General features: G+C 40.4%; 2 protein-coding genes across 2 annotated transcripts; both read left to right on the top strand.

Moving 5' to 3' along the window:
* The first annotated feature begins 4,151 nt into the window (after positions 1–4,151).
* On the top strand, positions 4,152–7,446 carry LOC118797950 (CMRF35-like molecule 8). The gene is made up of 5 exons (XM_036557249.1): positions 4,152–4,304; positions 5,139–5,447; positions 5,561–5,749; positions 6,913–6,965; positions 7,375–7,446. Exons 1-5 carry the CDS (start codon positions 4,256–4,258, stop codon positions 7,444–7,446), a joined length of 672 nt encoding a protein of 223 aa, XP_036413142.1. The 5' UTR covers positions 4,152–4,255.
* A 9,247-nt stretch (positions 7,447–16,693) lies between these two features.
* On the top strand, positions 16,694–19,997 carry LOC118797831 (CMRF35-like molecule 6). Its single transcript, XM_036557105.1, has 4 exons — positions 16,694–16,725; positions 17,506–17,817; positions 17,931–18,119; positions 19,734–19,997. Exons 1-4 carry the CDS (start codon positions 16,701–16,703, stop codon positions 19,871–19,873), a joined length of 666 nt encoding a protein of 221 aa, XP_036412998.1. The 5' UTR covers positions 16,694–16,700; the 3' UTR covers positions 19,874–19,997.
* Positions 19,998–20,638: the final 641 nt, after the last annotated feature.

Genomic DNA, 20,638 nt, shown 5'->3' with positions numbered 1-20,638 from the left:
CAACATAGCATTGTGTCCTCGGCAGAGAATAGTTCTATTCTTAAAGGGGCAAGCAGGGCTCAGAGGAGAGGAAAAGTGGCAGATATATAGATGCTGGCAAAAATCACACTATTTAAAGTGTAACACAGCGACTACTAAGTCGAATAGCACACAAAGCAGTCAATGGAACAGAGTTGACATTTGAGATTGACACAGACTGCACAGTAACAGTTACTGGCATGTTGGCATTACTCCAATATGTGGTAAAAAGGCATAGTTCCAGAGTTGGAACACTCCTCCCTGCAGTTGAAAATAAGTAAAGGAGAGAAATTAGGGGTGCTGAGTGTGACACAAGTGACAGTAGAGACCCAGTGAGCAGAAACAAAACACTGCCCAAGATAGCACTAAAAGGGGACAGGGCAAACTTACTTGGTAGAGGGTGGCTTAAAGAGCTTTCATTGGAGACTCAACCAAACAACAAAGTGGTGGTGAAGTTCAAGCTAAAGCTAGATGAGGTTTTAGAAAAGTATGCTGAAGTATTCAAAGAAGGACTGGGGCAAAAACAGCACTAAACCCCAAATCCAAGTAGACAATGAAGCAGAATTATTCAGGTTAGTAGAAGAGAAAATCACTAAACCTGTTTTCAGAGTGGGCTGCTTCTATTGTCCCTGTCATTAAACTCAATAAGTATGTAAGGATGTGTGGATTATAAGCTCACGGTCAATATAACATTCAGCGTTACACCATCCCCAACAGTGAAGATCTGTTTGCCCACTTAGCTGAAGGAGAGCATTTCTCTAAATTCAACATGAGCCATGCCTATCAAGAGATAGTGCTTAATGAAAGTTCAAGGAAACATGTCACCATCAACACACACCAAGGATTGTACACACACTCCAGACTACTTTGGGTTTCCTCTAGCCCAGCTATTTTTCAGAGAACCATGATAGGGATTCTAAATGTCATAGTGTACCTGCACAATATCCTGGTCAGCAGTCCAACCAAAGAAGAGCATCTACAGAACCTGGAAGAGGTACTGCAGAAACTAGAGAGCAGTTGCCTGAGGTTCAAATGAAGCAATAGCACATTTTGGGGAAAAAGAGACCTACATGCAGCAAATGTGAAAGTAGCAGTGATCAAGGAAGCATCTGCTCCATGCAGTGTTGCAGAATTAAAGGCTTACCTTGTGCTCTTAAATTATTATCATTGATTTCTTCCTAAGCTGGATAAGAGCATAGTAATGCTGATGCTTTGACTGCCCTTAATGGAAAAGGGGGAACACCTATCAGAGGAGAACACAGAGAGAGGGCTTCTTCTGGCAGAGAGTGATGTTCCCCTTGTGTCAGCTGAGCAGGTGAGAAAATGGACTGATCGAGATGCAGTTCTTATTAGAGTAAGAGAGTATGTTCTTAGAGGGTGGCTGAGGAAAGTAGACAATGCTGCTTTTAGCTTTGATGAATTAAGCATACTGGGTGGATGTTATGGGGAGCCAGAGTAATTATTCCAACATCCGGGAATGAAACAGCTACAACAGTCTCACCCATTTACTCGAATGACAGGATTAGCAAAAGTTATGTCTGGTGGCCTAACCTGGATGCAGAGATTGAGACCTTTGTGAAGTCATGTTGAGGCTGTCAAAAGAATTAAAAACCTTACCCCAGTGGCTCCGATAGATGCATGAGAGTGGCTGGAAAAGCCAAAGAGAAGGGTGCATGTAGATTATGTCGGACCTTAGAGGGGGAAAATGTTTCTCTGTCTCATAAATGCCGGCTTTAAATATGTTGGAGGCCTAGCCACTGAACAAATCCATATCTTCAGTCACTATTGATTGCTTAAAGAAATGCTTCAGCCAACATGGAGTATCAGAAATGGTAGTTCCGGAAAACAGCACTTGTTTCATGAGCATAGAAATACATAGAAATGGCATTTTATACTTAACTATAGCTTTGTACCATGCATCTTTAAATTTCTTGTTGAGAGACCTGTACAGTCTTTCAAGGAATTGATGGAAAAGATCAAAGGAGATAATGTTGAAACCAAAGTAGCACATGCTATGTTCAATTACCAAATTTCTGCTCAATCCAAAACAGGTACACCTCCAGCAGAGTTTTTGAACGGCTGAAAGTTGTGATCTGAGCTCAACCTCATTCGCTCTGATTTCCGAAGACAGGTACAAAACAAGCAGCAGAAACAAAAACTGTACCACAATCAACATACCAGAGAAAGAAGTGTACAGGTGGTTGACAGAGTGGATACATGAAACTTTTCCTCAGGTCCCACTTGGATACTAGGAAAAGTGGACAAAAAGACTACTGTCTTCTCACATCTCTTCTGTTCTCTAGGCTGACACTGCCTGGCAGTGTCAGCCTAGAGAACAGAAGAGATGTGAGAAGACCGATTGATCAAGTGAGACACAGGTACTGATTTGTCTCTCATAGCAGCTGAAGTATCTTATCCCCTACTTGTTGATGCCAGCAGTCCAGCTACAGCTCTTGAACCTCCTGCATGTCATCTCCAGAACATAGTATAGGGATGAGCACACAGGCATCAGAAGCAAGTGTGTCCAGTTCCTCTGTAGAGACTGAGCAACCAGAAATAAGAAGGTCCCAGAGAAACAATAAATATGTCATGGGACTCACAGGGATGGAGCCAGTCTACCCAAAATCCCTAGAGCAGTTCCTTTTGAATAGTTAAAAATAAAAAGAAAATGTGATAAATAGACAAGTATCAGAGGGAAGTGCATGTAGTAACCCTAAATCTGCAGTAGAACTCATTCAGGTCATTGGTGACCTGGTGGTCATTCTGGAGAAGGGTAATTTTTCTCACCTTGTGGTTGTTGGAGGCCTTTCCAGACTGAAGTAAGCAGCAATGTGGCTTTTCAGCTTTTTAGAGCATTTCTTCTTTGCTGCTTTAATCCCTTTGTCCAGCTTGTATTTGGCCTCTTTGTAGAGAATTCTGTCCTCACTCCTGAATGTTGCCTCCTTTTCCCTCCAAAACTGTCTGAGTTCAGCTGAAAACTATGGTCGCTGTAGCATTTCACTTGTAATTATGTCTTTTTTATGAATTAAATCTTAATATTTTTCCCAAAATTACATCACGGCAGCCATTTTACACACAGTAATAAAAAAGTTTATACTATAGAACTAAATACTTAAGAACAGTTAATCTTAAATATTATATTATAGAAATGCTACTGTTACCATCTGCAAAAGATATATGTCTGGCATTTGTAACAAACCAAACCACTTGAAAATCGGTCAAATATTTAGTAAGTTATGATGATTTTTATTATGGATCTCCAGCCTCCTTTGACATACATGCATTTGTTACCAAAAAATGTCTGCTTCCCAAACAATACAGTTCTATTCAGTTTTTATTTGATCTGATAGCGCTGACCCTCAGATGGTCTCAGGTATGAGCCACACTGAATGCTTGATTTCTAGATACAGAAAGTAACACTCAAATGATCAGCCACAAACAGGAAAAAAACAATGAATAGAAATCTAAATATTTTTTCCCTATAAGTTGTTCAGTCTTTTATCAGTGTGGATATGAGGTGTATTTTTGGCTGCTTGCAAACTAATTGTAGTCTTTTGCCATCTACAAACAAATAGTACTGTAGTGTGTTCAGGGAATGTGTTTGGGGTAATTCAGGAGGTTGTTATGCTGGGGGACTCTTGTTTTGAAGAGAAGCATTGGGAGCTGCCATGTTTGGGGCTGCTTTATGCTTCAACACAGGAAGAACTGGGGAGCTGGGCTGGAGCGCTTGAGCAATTTGGACACGCCATGCCCCCCCCCCCTTTCGGCAGGGGTGTGTGTATGTGTGTGTGTATATTGGGGGGGTCTAGGCATTACACAGAGCACAAATATCTGTATTGGATGTGGGAGAAACTTCATCAAAAATATATAAGAATAAAACTTTACACAAATTTTCATGGTGGCTGTACACATTTTTCTTATCATTGATATTCTCACAATGAAGAAGCTCACAAACATACTGTGAAGCAAAACCTGATCTTGTACTGAAATTCAAAGGCACGATGTAAAATCTAATTAAAAGCCTTGTGGCCTAATACAAGATATACAGTACAAACAGAGAGACTGAGAAAGAGAGTGAAACTTGTTTCCTGGTCTAAACCACAAATTTGTGGTCAAGGCGATGCTGCTGTTCAGCTATCAGTTCCTCCTTAAGATGCCACAATACAGAAAGAAGCAAAGACACAGAAGGATCACAAAAAGCTTCTGAAACTACTGAAAGAGAATACATCTATCCAGAATGGTCAGAATGAGGTGCTTTTGTGTGGTCATCTGGATTCTTCTCTCTGGTAAGTCCTGACCTGCAAACAAGAATATATACAGAATGTATATCTAAGAGTAAAGTAGTTCACTTCTCTAATATCTTCATGGTAATGCTGACTGAGGCTGTAGAGCTCATATCTGAACCCTGAGAGACTGTATGGTGATGCAGTTAATAGCAGAATGATAAAGTGCAGCTGACCCTGCTAACAAGAAAACAAGCTTGACAAGCCCGTGTACAATCAGCCTCAATGTGCTCAGAGAAAATCTGTATAATTATCACAAACTACATTAACTGACAATACTCAATTTCTCCCAAACAACAAAGATTTCAGCAGTTTTTCTCTTCTGCACTTCGTCTTGTTCATGCACAGGTGTCCCTACATTGTATGCATGTGTAAATACTGTGTAATTAAGTGTATTTAATCTGTTTATATAATGTTTATATGTTTATCTATAATTTATAGGATGTTCCATGTTATTTAGCTACTGAAGCACCTAAATTTCCCCTCGAAGATTGATAAAGTCTGTTTGTCCGTGTCCAGCCATCCACATATTTCACATAGTAACCGTATTCATAAAGTGAACATGTTTAAACAGGAAATAAAAGTTGTGTACAGGGTGGCAGCACTAATAGCACTCTAAACCACACTGACTCTGCAGCCAAAGCAGTTCTACAAAGTTTACAGTTCTACAAACTCCGCCTCTAACGCTTTTGTCATTTCCTCTGAATCGTCAAACGTGTGAGGAGAGAGCTGTATGACTGGACCTTAAACCTTAATGGCCTTTGTTGGATGAACCTGTGTTTTCTTTTAGGTTACTTTAATTGCACATATGTTTTTCTGTGTGTGTATTTGTGACAGAAGTGACTGTTGAGGCGTCAGATATCAGAGTGTCAGGACAGGTTGGAGGATCAGTGGAGATCGAGTGTCCTCACCTGTTTGCTGACACCAACACAAAGTATTTCTGCAGAGATCCATGTAAAGATCAGCACAATTTGATTAAATCTGGTCAGTCACCTACTGGAAGATACAGACTGGAGGATTCAGGGAATGGAGTCTTCACTGTGGTCCTCACTGACCTCCAGAAATCAGACAATGGAACTTACTGGTGTGGAGTGGACAGATATCTGAAGGACACATATCACAAGGTGCTACTCACAGTTACAGATGGTAATGAGCCTTTATTAAACTACACTTCACGCATGAATTCATTAGTGTGTTTTTGTGAATATTAATCATATAATTGGAAATAACATTTGTTTATTTACATCTCTCATATGCAGCTCCCTCCCCCCACACATACCCACCCAAAGCTACTCCAACAGCTGCTGCTGTAAGAACAGTGAGATCTAAGTTCTTCACCTCCTCTTCATTCACTGTCCCTCCCTCCACCACCTCACCATCCACCACCTCCTCCTCCACACCTAAACCAGCATTTCCAGCTCAGCACAATGTCTCATCACCTACCAGAGGTATCTTCATCATTACTTATTAACTCTTCTTCACCTAAAAATGCATTCATATGAAAATCATTTGCAACTCTTCATAATAGCAGTCAATTTAGTTAGACGACATGTCTTTATAAATATGTTATAAAGTCAGAACTTCATAATAAACATTAACCACTAAATAAATATTATTTAATCATTAAGGAAAGGCTTTATGCATCAAAAGTATCAGTATAGTAAATAACTATGTAATCATTTAAAACAAAATATACATAATTAATTGCTAATTATTAGGAATTTTTATGCAAATAAGAAAATGTTTAATATTATTCTTTTTTTTAATTCATTTCTTACAATGAAAATAATTTTAGACACCGCTAAAGGGTTAATAATTCAAGTGGTACCATTAACTTATGAATATGTAACTACTAAATAATTGTTAACGTAATCATAAAGATTTATTCAAAACCTATATCACCAATGTGAAAAAGTAATTGCCTCCCTAATCCCAATAACTGGTTTTGCCATCCTTAGCAGTAACAACTGCAAATGTTTGTGGTAACCAGTGATGAGTCTTTTACATCACTGTGGAGGAATTTTCTCCCACTCTTCTTTGCGGCAATTTTTAAATTTGGCTACATTAGAGAGTTTTCAAGCATGAGCTGCCCGTTTAAGGTCCTGCCACAGCATCTTAATGGGATTCAAATCCCATCAGCCACTCCAAAACCTTAGTTTGGTCTCTTTTGAGCCATTCAGACATTGACTTGTTTGTGTCCTTCAGATCATGGTTCTGCTGCATAACCCAACTGCTCTTAAGCTTTAGGTTATTAACTTATCTAAGATACTTTCTGATAGAGAGCAGAATTCATGGTTCCATCAATCATAACAAGTCGTCCAGATCCTGCAGAAGAAAAGCAGCCCAAGACCATCACACTACCGCCACCATGTTTGACTGCTGGTATGATGTTCTTATGGCAGGATGCAGTGTTAGCTTTATGCCAGATGTAACAGGACCCATGTCTTCCAAAATGTCCTTTTGGATGAAGTGGTTGATGGTGGGGTCATGCAACTGATATTTTGCTTTTAAATTCATGAACAATTCCTTCTCAATGGAAATTAAGGCCAAGTCTGACAGTTGGGCCTGCCCAGTTGTGTTCCTCAAGAAGGTTTTATGTGCTTCAACACAGAGAATGACCTCCCTACAGAAGCAGTGGACACAGTGATTGCCAGCATGAGGCATGTGAGAGTGAACACTTGTGTCATGGTTTCTTTCAGTTCTTTTTAAAGAAGAAAGTGATGAATCGGCTGGGCTTTTACCCACAAAGTTAGAGTTCTGTGTAGGTTAGAGGCTGATTGAAATATGCACCGTAGCTCTCCATCAAATTTGAAAATACAGCATTGGAAAAATGGTAACTGTGATGCCTGAACTGTTATGGGTCCCGAAGGGCCAGGAATGCAAGCTTTTTGTGGTCCCTAAAGTGGTTGGCAAACTGAGGTAGGAGGCTGTGAATTACGCTGCTGTAGAGCTCCTTGTACTGTGCAGAAATGTCTCTTTGAGCCCCACGGCCAAACAGAGGGCCAACCAAAGTCAGGGCTTCTTCATAGATGCTGTCAAACTTCTCTTTCTCCCATTCAGTTGTCCTGTGTAGCCCATCCACTCTGGCCAGGGAAAACTGGATATCGAGGCTTTTGTTCTGGAGAATACCAAAGACACCATCTGAATATGAGAAGATGCCGTGGAAGGTTTTCAACCAAAAACAGAAATGGAAGCTGTGAAGGAGGGTGATGAATCCATCAGCGCAATGGACAGTGTCATCATCAAACTCCATGTGGTGGTCTATGATGTGTTCAAACACCTAGGAGAGTTACATGACTTTTATTGTACAGAAACAACATCCTTCAATAAACTTTGAGAATATTTACTTTAAATTTTTTCTTTAATATCAATGCTGTCATCCATTCTTTACATGCTGGATGATAGTTGCACATGTAGGCTTCCATGAGTAGCTCCTACTCACTGGTAATTCAATTCTCGTTTCGTGTGCAGGCTTGTGCAAAGTGGTCAGTAAATGAATAAGTAAGTAAATATTTATTTATTTTTATTTACCTATCTGAATTTCCTGAACATCTCGGGAAATTGCTCCCGCTGTGCACACCAATCGAGAATTGAAATACCAGTGAGTAGGAGCTACTCATGGAAGCCTACATGTGCAACTACCATCCAGCAGTTTGGTGTGCTTTGCTAATCAGCTGAAAAAAAAAAGCCAAGCCAGAAAGATGCGAAAAGAAGACCTTGTGCTCTCTTATCTTGGAGGCTCCCTGTGCGATGATGAGATTTAGAATGTGGACATAGCAGTGAACAAAGAGGGCCTGACTAATGGTTTCCTTCACTTTCGCTTACACCCCATTCAAACCAGATTCCATAATGGCTGCTCCATTGTAACACTGAGTGAACACTTTGCGCAGGCCTGCAAGAACTCCAGCAGCCATGTAGCTATGACCTCTGCTCATCTGTCTTCTGTCACGTCATCCAAATTGAAAAAGAATTCTTTTACCTCCTCAGTCACATAACGAAGCACTTATGACATCTGGGCAACGTTGCTAATGTTTGTTGTCTCTTTCAACATGACAGCCATGAAAGGTGCCTTTCTCACCTCTTCCTTCATGCTATCTGTGATGCTAGCAATAGTGCTGATCAGGTTGTTCTGACTTTTTTAATAATGGCCACTGAAGACTTTTGATGTGGCAAGGTGAGTGCTCAGGTCGTGGTCATATTCTGATGTTAAGTCCTGCAACTTCAGGTAATTCTCCTTGTTTGATGCGCCTGCTCCTTCATTGTGATCTCGGAAAAGCATCTCCCGCTTGCCCAAGACCACGCAGTTAATAAGGCCTTTCAAAATACCCCGGTTTACCTTTCGATTATGAGTGATGACATCCAAGCGTTGTTGTTCATCCAACTGGAGCTCTGTTGCCCCCAATTTTTTTAGGGTGAATAGTAGCTTTTAGATTACCCGAAGCGTTCTGATGGCAATGCGCTGGCTTGGATAAACTTCTTAAATTACGAAATCCATCTTTGGCCCAAGACCCACTCTCCGCACCAAGCAGCAAGCAACTCCAGCAGTAAAGCTTTTGCTCCTTGGTCAATCCTGTCATCCAGGGGTATCACGTGTAATTGCTTTGCACCACGCATGAAGCTCTGGTGTACGTCATCCTTTACAGACAAACTCCAACTTTTCATTAAAAGTTAATCTATGAAATGGCATGGAGAATAAATTCACAGCGATGTCCTCCTCACTCCCGGTAATGCTACTCTTGGCTTCCATCATGAATCAACAAACTAGCTAGCTTTTTTTTGCTAGCTTCCCCACGGTGGGTGGAACTGTCATTTGAAATTGGTTTCTCATTGAATTACTATTGCTTGGCCCTCTGTAAATTTATAGCTGGACCACCATTATCTTCACTTTCTTTCTGCCCCAAGACATCAGTACTGGGAGGGTCAATGCAAAATACTAGAGAATACTTTCAGTGTAATTCTGTTTTGTGGTGGGGGGGGGGTCTTTTTAGGGACTCCTTTGTATGTTGCTGCTGGACTTGTCACTATGATGATTGTATTCAGCATTGCTGCTGTAATCTACACTGTTAGAGGATCACAAAGGCACTCAAAAGTAAGTACACAATGTTCAGTCATGAAAGTGAAATTGTTATATTAAAATATTCTATACCAAGACCAGTGAGCAGATCCGGAGATCAGTAGGCCGGCGACAGGATGGGGGTGGACCTCAAAGTGTGACTCATTTATCTTATAGATCAGCTACCCATAACAGTGTTAGGCAAAGTAGATTAAAAAGACACCATAATATGATTAACCCTGTCCTAGATCCATTCTTAACCAACCATACTCACCAAGAAGTATCAAATATGGTTTAATGTCACAATAAATTTAGAACCAGCGTTATCTTGACAAACCTCAATGTAGTATATGTTACTGAATCCATACATCTTTCATTTACTTTCCTCAACAGCTTCAAAGTGATCTAATCTCAGCAATGTCCTCCACTGCTGGTCTAGAAGAAGAAGATCTACACTCACACATCTGTTTTACTGTCAGCAACTGTTCTGCTAGCTTCACCTCAGAGACTCCCAACAACAAAGCTTTGGACGACCTGCTGTACTCTGAAGAGCAACGACTACTCACACATGTGATCTACAGCTTAGACAGCTAATTATTTATCTTTCACCACAGTCAAGATGTGCACTAGAAGAGGAATAAAAATTAAACATTAAGAACATCAGTTACCTCTATTACGTATTTAGATTATTATTACTATTATTATTTATTAGGATTTAAATTTGAATTCCTGGAAATAGTCGCTGTTGTATTGTTTGCAACAAGAACTCCTGTTTTATTTTAGAAATGGTGAGTTTTTGGTGTGCCATAAAAAAGCTGTAATTTCTATTGTGGTGTACTGAGTTTTACATTTTATACAGCATTCTACACTGGATTCTAGAAAACCTTTTACAGTTACGGTAGTTTGTACTGTATCTTATTGTATCTAAACATCTTATTATATGGCTACTGTAATGTTATACTAACACAAATGTAGTAATACATCAGGCCGTGCAGTACTAACAGCTTCACTGTACAACTAGGCACCAAAAGTACTTTCTGGCATAGAAAAAGACCATCATCTTCACTGCAATTTCATTTCAATTCAGTTTTTTTTTAGTTTTCCATTGTTTAGAGCTGCACTATTATGTTAAAACTGCAAGAAGTGACCCTGTAAAGCCTGAAATAGTAATTTTGCACAATTACATATTCACACTAGATGTTCCATGAAATCCTCAAAACTTACATTGTACAGCTTTAAATGTTAAACTTGCTGCTGAGCTGCATTAATATATGTGAACCAGAGTGAATGCAACAAGTATAATATTGTTTATTACAAACAACTTTGTGTCCAGCAGGAGGTGCTAGAATGCTCTCAGCATAATAACCCTCTGAGAGTAGGGGAGAAGTCCTCTCATCTTACCACACATCTGCAGAATTAAAGGAAATCAGTGTTAAATAAATCCTCTCTACCTCATTTGTAGCTTCCCTCATGATACAATGGGCTGCAACCTGATGGGCTGTGTGAAAGCTTTGGTATGCAGAGCCCTAGCAAAAAGCAGCAGGGTGAGCTGGCCAACACAAAGGACTGCACGATAAAGGTTTGCACAGATTTACCTGCAACTGCCTGGAAATGAAAATGTGATTCTTTTTGATAGTAATTCCCAATCAAGGGAGAAATACTGCAAAATGTGGGACTATTTTTGTCTGGCTAATGATGTTGCAGATGGTGATAAGACTGATAAAAGAAGACCATTCTATTGTGTGGTATGGGTGCTACTACATACTGTCTAATGAGAAGCTTGTTGTACCCATAAAAGCCAAGTGACAAAATGTACAAAGAGCTGGTGGACTTACTCAAAGCTCATTTTAACCCTAAGCCTCATGAAATTATGCAGAGAACTATGGCGAGGCTCTGAAACAGATGTTGGCGATTGTGCAGTGTGAGTAATGACAGGATACAAAGGCAGCTGTAAGCAGAAGTGGATTTAACATTCAAGAAAGCCTTATAAATAAGCTAGGCAATGAAATCAACACCTTCCTGAGGATTCAGTAGCTACAACTCGGATATCTGAAGGGCATGCAACAGTCGATGGAACAGAGCTCATAGTTTCAGTCATTAGCAAAGAGCATTACTCCAAGATGTGGTAAAAAGGCATAGTTCCAGAGTTGGAACACTCCTCCCTGCAGCTGAAAACATATAAAGGAGAGAAATTAGGGGTGCTGAGTGTGACACAAGTGACAGTAGAGACCCATTTAACAGACACTGGTCGTGGGTCAAACTAACTTGGTAGAGGGTGGCTTAAAGAGCTTTCATTGGAGACTTAACCAAACAACAAGGTGCTGGTGAAGTCCAAGCTAAAGGTAGATGAGGTTTTAGAAAGGTATGCTGAAGTATTCAAAGGAGGACTGGGGCAAAAACAGCACTGAACCCAACATCCTAGTAGACAAGGAAGCACAACCTATCTATACAGTGAGACCAGTCCCATAAGCAGTGAAGCCCTTGGTAGAGCAGGAGGTTAGTAGAAGAGAAAATCATTGAACCTGTATTCAGAGTGGGCTGCTCCTATTGTCCCTGTCATTAAACTCAATAACTATGTAAGGATTTGTGTGGACTATAAGCTCACTGTCAATATAGCGTCCAGCAATGCTCCATCCCCAGCACTGAAGATCTGTTTCGACAACTTAGCTGAAGGAGAGCATTTCTCTAAACTTTACATGAGCCATGCCTATCAATGGATGGTGTTTGATGAAAGTTCAAGGAAACATGTCACCATCAACACACACCAAGGATTGTACACACACTCCAGACTACTTTGGGTTTCCTCTAGCCCAGCTATTTTTCAGAGAACCATGAAAGGGATTTCAAATGTTACAGTGTACCAGCATAATATCCTGGTCAGCAGTCCAACCAAAGAAGAGCATCTACAGAATCTGGAAGAGGAACTGCAGAAACTAGAGAGCAGTGAACTGAGGTTCAAAAGAAGCACAAGCACATTCATCAAGGAAGCACCTGTTCTGTGCAGTGTTACAGAATTAAAGGCTTACCTTGGGCTCTTAAATTACTATCACTGACTTCCTCCTAAGTTGGATAAGAGCATAGTAATGCTGATGCCTTGACTGCCCTTGATGAAAAAGGGAAACAACTATCAGAGGAGAACACAGAGAGAGTGCTTCTTCTGGCAGAGAGTGATGTTCCCCTTGTGTCAGCTGAGCAGGTGAGAAAATGGACTGATCGAGATGCAGTTCTTATTAGAGTAAGAGAGTATGTTCTTAGAGGGTGGCTGAGGAAAGTAGACAATGCTGCTTTTAGCTTTGACAAATTAAGCATAATGGGTGGATGCATGTTATGGGGAGCCAGAGTAGTTATTCCACAATCCTAGAGGGCAGCTGTAATGAAACAGCTACAACAACGTCACCCAGGAATTACTTGAATGATGGGATTATCAAGACGTTATGTCTGGTGGCCTAACCTGGATGCAGAGATTGAAACCTCTGTGAAGTCATGTTGAGGCTGTCAAGAGATAAAAACCTTCCCCCAGTGGCTCCATTACATCTGTGAGAGTGGCTGGATAAGCCAAAGAGAAGGGTGCATGTAGATTACATCAGACTTAGGATGGGGAAAATGTTTCTCTGTCTCATAAATGCCGGCTCTAAATGGTCGGAGTGAAATTACAATAAAAATACAGTAGTAGAACAAAGAATAAAAAATAATGTATAATAAAGAGCCACAGAGGAGATAAAGAGATGTGTGAATATGTACATATACAGATAAAATATCTATACATAAACAGGTCTGAGTAGACATATACTATAAAAGCTACTGTATTCAGAATTTTACAGAATGATATGAATATTTACAAATAGACTGTCTGTACAGTTGTGCAAATAGTCATTTTGTTGTAGATGAGTTACTGTAACACAGCAAGGAGGTTTGACTGTTTAGTTGTAGTTTAAAGTGCGAGGTGTCCACAGTGGTGAATAGGTGCCACAGCTCTGAGGAAAAAGCTGTAACTGTGTCTGGTTATGCTTGTTTTGATAGCCCAGAATCTTCTACTAAAGGGGAGTGTCTGAAAAAGGTGATGTCCATGATGAGACAGGTTATCTTTTACCAGTACTCCTTATCACTCTGCTGTTGTAAATGTACTGAAGTGTTGGCAGACTACATCCAACGATCCACTCCGCTGTCCCGATTATGCACTGGAGTTTGGCACATTATTGTGAGGTGGAGTAAACAAACTAGATGGTTATGGATGATGTGAGAATGGAATCGATGATCATGTGTAGAACTTGTTCAACAGGCCCTGCAGCAATTGTCTCAGGAGGAATATTCTCTGCTATGCTCTCTTGGCTATGGAGAATGTGTTTCTCTTCCACTTCAGGTCCCTGAACATGGTGGTGCTCAGGAGCTTCAGTGGAACCTGCAAAGTCATTGATGTTAATGGGGGGTAGAGAGGGAGGGTTGCACCTGAAGTCCACCACCAACTGTACAGTGTTTTGTTTGCTGAGCTTCAGGCTGCTGCTGCACTAGGAGATCAGCTGCTCGACTTCCTTTCTGTAGGCAGAGTCATCACCATTGACTGTGGGGCCCACCACAGTGGTGTCATGTGCAAACTGCAGGATCTTCACAGCTGGTTCCATAGAGGCATAGTCACTAGACTTAACAGAGAAGGGATCAGAGCACACAACCTTGTGGTACTCCAGCACTAAGGGTCCAGGGGTCTGATGTGTGTTTTCCTAGCCTCACCTGCTGTCGCCTATTTGTCAGGAAGTCTGTGATGCACCATCAGATGGGATCTGCCAAAGACAGCTGGCACTATGGTGTAGAAAGAATGTAGGTTCCAAGACTGTCGAGATGTTGTAGTAAAAAGTGCAGGGCCAAGTTGACCATGTTGTCAATGCACCTGTTAGCTTTGTCCATGAATGGTAGAAGATCCAGCAGAAGGTTTGAAATGGCCTTCAGGTGGGCTAGGACCAGGCATTCAAAGACCTTCATGACTACAGAGGTCAGGGCTACTGGCCTGTAGTCATTTCCTGGGGACTGGAATGATGGCAGATGTTTTGAAGCATGTAGAATCAGAACAAAGTTCAGGTGATTTGTTGAAGATGTTGGTGAAAATTATTGCTAGTTGGTCACAGCAGAGCTTTGGGGTGAGAGTCCGTCCGGCTCTTCTGTCTCCTGAAAAGCCTGGTAAAGTCCTGTTTGTTGATTTTGAGATGAGCTAGGGGCAGATGTGAGAGAGCTGGGGTGGGGAAGTAGGGTGGGGGGAATGGCAAACAATGAAGATTGTCTTTTGTGCCTTCAAATCTGCAGTGCAACTCATTCAGGTCATCAGCAACCTGGTGGTTATTCTTGAGAAGGGTACATTTTTTTGCCTTGTAGTTGTTGAATTCTTGGAGGCCTTTCCAGACCGAGGTAGCAGCAATGGGGCTTTTTAGAGCATTTCTTCTTTGCTGCTTTAATCCCTTTGTCCCGCTTGTATTTGGCATTTTTGTAGAGAATTCAGTCCTCACTCCTGACTGTTGCCTCCTTTTCCTCCAAACCTGTCTGAGTTTAGCTGAAAACTAAAGTTTGTCTCTGCTATATTTCCCTTGCGCTGCAGTTGAAATGCAGCTGTCCTCTCAGAAACTGATGTATGACATCACAGTATCTGTGTATTCACCAATACTGTCTGATGCTTCTTCAGAAACAGTCCAGTTTGTGGATTCAAAGCAGCCCTGTAGCTTTTCAGTGTCTCCACTGGTCCACCTTTTCACAGTTGTGATGACAGGCTTGTTAGATTTTGAAGCTTACTGAATATTTTAACACAGTGTTTGTTGTAATTTTGTCTTTTTTATGAATTAAATCTTCATTTTTTTCCAAAATTACATCACAGCAGCCATTTTACACACAGTAATAAAAAGGTTTATACTATAGAACTAAATACGTAAGGTGGGTTAATCTTAAATATTATATTATAGAAATGCTACTGTTGCCATATACAAAAGGTACATGTCTGGCATTTGTAACAAACCAAACCACTTGAAAATCGGTCAAATATTTAGCAAGTTATGATGATTTTAGTTATGGATCTCCAGCCTCCTTTGACATACATGCATTTCATTTGAGAAAATGCCTGCTTTCCAAACAATACATTTCTATACTAGTACATAGTACACTAATGTGCGTTCATATGTGGTGCACTACCTTTGGGAAAAGGGCTTTCATTGAAAAACATGTTAACACGAGTCAAACATGGTTGTATTGTGTTGCTCACATGTTAATTGTATGTTAATTATACATAATTATATGTAAAATATGTTATTTACAATTTTGCACCTTTGTTCTTTTGCATGTGTAAGCTGCTAAATAAGCCGTGCCCACCAGCACAGAGCGTCAGTTTATGTAGTGCCTCTTAAATCTGGCTCAATGTATTCTTACATTCACTGGTGTCTTTTAGCTTGAAATTCATCTGGTGCAGTTTATATTTGATCTGATGGGCTGACCCTCAGATGGTCTCAGGTATGAGCCACACTGAATGCTTGATTTCTAGAAACAGAAAGTAACACTTAGATGATCAGCCACAAACAAGACAATTAATAAAAACATTTTCCCTACAAGTTGTTCCGTCTTTTATCAGTGTGGATATGAGGTTTGTATTTGGCTGCTTGCAAACTAGTTGTAGTCTTTTGCCATCGACAAACAAATAGTACTGTAGTGTGTTCAGGAAATGTGTTTGGGGTAATTCAGGAGGTTGTTATGCTGGAGGACTCTTATTTTGAAGAGCAGCATTGGGAGCTGCCATGTTTGGGGCTGTTTTATGCTTCAACACAGGAAGAACTGGGGAGCTGGGCTGGAGCGCTTGAGCAATGTGGACACGCCATGGGCTCTCCCCCCTTTTGGCAGGGGTGTGTGTGTGTATTGGGGGGGGTCTAGGCACTACACAGAGCACAAATATCTGTATTGAATGTGGGAGAAACTTCATCAAAGATATATAAGAATAAAATTAACACAAATTTTCATGGTGGCTGTACACATTTTTCTTATCATTGATATTCTCACAATGAAGAAGCTCACAAACATACTGTGAAGCAAAAAATGATCTTGTAATGAAATTTAAAGGTACGATGTAAAATCTAATTAAAAGCCTTGTGGCCTAATACAAGATATACAGTACAGGCAGAGAGACTGAGAAAGAGAGAGAAACTTGTTTCCTGGTCTAAACCACAAATTTGTGGTCAAGGCGAGGCTGCTGTTCAGCTGTCAGTTCCTCCTTAAGATGCCACAATACAGAAACAAGCAAAGACACAGAAAGATCACAAAAAGCTTCTGAAACTACTGAAAGAGAATACATCTATCCAGAATGGTCAGAAATGAGGTGCTTTTGTATGGTCATCTGGATTCTTCTCTCTGGTAAGTCCTGACCTGCAAACAAGAATATATACAGAATGTATATCTAAGAGAAAAGTAGTTTACATCTCTTATATCTTCATGGTAATGCTGAGAGAGACTGTAGAGCTCATATCTGAACCCTGAGAGACTGTATGGTGATGCAGTTAATAGCAGAATGATAAAGTGCAGCTGACCCTGCTAACAAGAAAACAAGCTTGACAAGCCCGTGTACAATCAGCCTCAATGTGCTCAGACAAACAACAAAGATTTCAGCAGTTTTTCTCTTCTGCACTTCGTCTTGTTCATGCACAGGTGTCCCTACATTGTATGCATGTGTAAATACTGTGTAATTAAGTGTATTTAATCTGTTTATATAATGTTTATATGTTTATCTATAATTTATAGGATGTTCCATGTTATTTAGCTACTGAAGCACCTAAATGTCCCCTCGAAGATGGATAAAGTCTGTTTGTCCGTGTCCAGCCATCCACATATTTTACATAGTAACCGTATTCATAAAGTGAACATGTTTAAACAGGAAACAAAAGTCGTGTACAGGGTGGCAGCACTAATAGCACTCTAAACCACACTGACTCTGCAGCCAAAGCAGTTCTACAAAGTTTACAGTTCTACAAACTCCGCCTCTAACGCTTTTGTCATTTCCTCTGAATCGTCAAACGTGTGAGGAGAGAGCTGTATGACTGGGCCTTAAACCTTAATGGCCTTTGTTGGATGAACCTGTGTTTTCTTTTAGATTACTTTAATTGCACATACGTTTTTCTGTGTGTGTATTTGTGACAGAAGTGACTGTTGAGGCGTCAGGTATCAGAGTGTCAGGACATGTTGGAGGATCAGTGGAGATCCCGTGTTCTCACCTGTTTGCTGACAACAACACAAAGTATTTCTGCAGAGATCCATGTAATGAAGATCAGCACATTTTGATTAAATCTGGTCAGTCACCTACTGGAAGATACAGACTGGAGGATTCAGGGAATGGAGTCTTCACTGTGGTCATCACTGACCTCCAAAAATCAGACACTGGAACTTACTGGTGTGGAGTGGACAGATATCTGAAGGACACACATCACAAGGTGCTACTCACAGTTACAGATGGTAATGAGCCTTTATTAAACTACACTTCACGCATGACTTCATTAGTGTGTTTTTGTGAATATTAATCATATAATTGGAAATAACATTTGTTTATTTACATCTCTCATATGCAGCTCCCTCCCCCCACACATACCCACCCAAAGCTACTCCAACAGCTGCTGCTGTAAGAACAGTGAGATCTAAGTTCTTCACCTCCTCTTCATCCACTTTCCCTCCCTCCACCACCTCACCATCCACCACCTCCTCCTCCACACCTAAACCAGCATTTCCAGCTCAGCACAATGTCTCATCACCTACCAGAGGTATCTTCATCATTACTTATTAACTCTTCTTCACCTAAAAATGCATTCATATGAAAATCATTTGCAACTCTTCATAATAGCAGTCAATTTAGTTAGACGACATGTCTTTATAAATATGTTATAAAGTCAGAACTTCATAATAAACATTAACCACTAAATAAAGATTATTTAATCATTAAGGAAAGGCTTTATGCATCAAAAAGTAGCACTATACTAAATAACTATGTAATCATTTAAAACAAAATATACATAATTAATTGCTAATTATTAGGAATTTTTATGCAAATAAGAAAATGTTTAATATTATTCTTTTTTTTAATTCATTTCTTACAATGAAAATAATTTTAGACACCGCAAAAGGGTTAATAATTCAAGTGGTACCATTAACTTATGAATATGTAACTACTAAATAATTGTTAACGTAATCATAAAGATTTATTCAAAACCTATATCACCAATGTGAAAAAGTAATTGCCTCCCTAATCCCAATAACTGGTTTTGCCATCCTTAGCAGTAACAACTGCAAATGTTTGTGATAACCAGTGATGAGTCTTTTACATCACTGCGGAGGAATTTTCTCCCACTCTTCTTTGCGGCAATTTTTAAATTTGGCTACATTAGAGAGTTTTCAAGCATGAGCTGCCCGTTTAAGGTCCTGCCACAGCATCATAATGGGATTCAAATCCCATCAGCCACTCCAAAACCTTAGTTTGGTTTCTTTTGAGCCATTCAGACATTGACTTGTTTGTGTCCTTCAGATCATTGTTCTGCTGCATAACCCAACTGCTCTTAAGCTTTAGGTTATTAACTTATCTAAGATACTTTCTGATAGAGAGCAGAATTCATGGTTCCATCAATCATAACAAGTAGTCCAGATCCTGCAGAAGAAAAGCAGCCCCAGACCATCACACTACCACCACCATGTTTGACTGCTGGTATGATGTTCTTATGGCAGGATGCAGTGTTAGCTTTATGCCAGATCTAACAGGACCAATGTCTTCCAAAATGTCCTTTTGGATGAAGTGGTTGATGGCGGGGTCATGCAACTGATATTTTGCTTTTAAATTCATCAACAATTCCTTCTCAATGGAAATTAAGGCCAAGTCTGACAGTTGGGCCTGCCCAGTTGTGTTCCTCAAGAAGGCTTTTATGTGCTTCAGCACAGAGAATGACCTCCCTACAGAAGCAGTGGACACAGTGATTGCCAGCATGAGGCATGTGAGAGTGAACACTTGTGTCATGGTTTCTTTCAGTTCTTTTTAAAGAAGAAAGTGATGAATCGGCTGGGCTTTTACCCACAAAGTTAGAGTTCTGTGTAGGTTAGAGGCTGATTGAAATAAGCACCGTAGCTCTCCATCAAATTTGAAAATAAAGCATTGGAAAAATGGTAACTGTGATGCCTGAACTGTTATGGGTCCCGAAGGGCCAGGAATGCGAGCTTTTTGTGGTCCCTAAAGTGGTTGGCAAACTGAGGTAGGAGGCTGTGAATTACGCTGCTGTAGAGCTCCTTGTACTGTGCGGAAATGTCTTTTTGAGCCCCACGGCCACACAGAGGGCCAACCAAAGTCAGGGCTTCTTCATAGATGCTGTCAAACTTCTCTTTCTCCCATTCAGTTGTCCTGTGTAGCCCATCCACTCTGGCCAGGGAAAACTGGATATCGAGGCTTTTGTTCTGGAGAATAGCAAAGACACCATCTGAATATGAGAAGATGCCGTGGAAGGTTTTCAACCAAAAACAGAAATCGAAGCTGTGAAGGAGGGTGATGAATCCAACAGCGCAATGGACAGTGTCATCATCAAACTCCATGTGGTGGTCTATGATGTGTTCAAACACCTAGGAGAGTTACATGACTTTTATTGTACAGAAACAACATCCTTCAATAAACTTTGAGAATATTTACTTTTATTTTTCTTTAATATCAATGCTGTCATCCATTCTTTACATGCTGGATGATAGTTGCACATATAGGCTTCCATGAGTAGCTCCTACTCACTGGTAATTCAATTCTCGTTTCGTGTGCAGGCTTGTGCAAAGTGGTCAGTAAATGAATAAGTAAGTAAATACTTATTTATTTTTATTTACCTATCTGAATTTCCTGAACATCTCGGGAAATTGCTCCCGCTGTGCACACCAATCGAGAATTGAAATACCAGTGAGTAGGAGCTACTCATGGAAGCCTACATGTGCAACTACCATCCAGCAGTTTGGTGTGCTTTGCTAATCAGCTGAAAAAAAAAAGCCAAGCCAGAAAGATGCGAAAAGAAGACCTTGTGCTCTCTTATCTTGGAGGCTCCCTGTGCGATGATGAGATTTAGAATGTGGACATAGCAGTGAACAAAGAGGGCCTGACTAATGGTCTCCTTCACTTTCGCTTACACCCCATTCAAACCAGATTCTATAATGGCTGCTCCATTGTAACACTGAGTGAACACTTTGCGCAGGCCTGCAAGAACTCCAGCAGCCATGTAGCTATGACCTCTGCTCATCTGTCTTCTGTCACATCATCAAACTTGAAAAA

The sequence above is a fragment of the Colossoma macropomum genome, unplaced genomic scaffold, assembly GCF_904425465.1.
Source record: "Colossoma macropomum unplaced genomic scaffold, Colossoma_macropomum, whole genome shotgun sequence".
Classification (NCBI taxonomy): Eukaryota; Metazoa; Chordata; class Actinopteri; order Characiformes; family Serrasalmidae; genus Colossoma; species Colossoma macropomum.
This window is presented reverse-complemented; position numbering and strand designations above follow the sequence as displayed.

What these genes read in the sequence shown, in the direction of transcription:
- LOC118797950 (XM_036557249.1), top strand. Translation starts at nt 4,256, where the DNA reads ATGGTCAGAATGAGGTGCTTTTGTGTGGTCATCTGGATTCTTCTCTCT. An exon ending in CATCTGGATTCTTCTCTCTG is followed by an intron (nt 4,305 to 5,138) that starts GTAAGTCCTGAC and finishes TATTTGTGACAG; the next exon opens with AAGTGACTGTTGAGGCGTCA. An exon ending in GCTACTCACAGTTACAGATG is followed by an intron (nt 5,448 to 5,560) that starts GTAATGAGCCTT and finishes TCTCATATGCAG; the next exon opens with CTCCCTCCCCCCACACATAC.
- LOC118797831 (XM_036557105.1), top strand. Translation starts at nt 16,701, where the DNA reads ATGGTCATCTGGATTCTTCTCTCTG. An exon ending in CATCTGGATTCTTCTCTCTG is followed by an intron (nt 16,726 to 17,505) that starts GTAAGTCCTGAC and finishes TATTTGTGACAG; the next exon opens with AAGTGACTGTTGAGGCGTCA. An exon ending in TGTCTCATCACCTACCAGAG is followed by an intron (nt 18,120 to 19,733) that starts GTATCTTCATCA and finishes TCTCCCATTCAG; the next exon opens with TTGTCCTGTGTAGCCCATCC.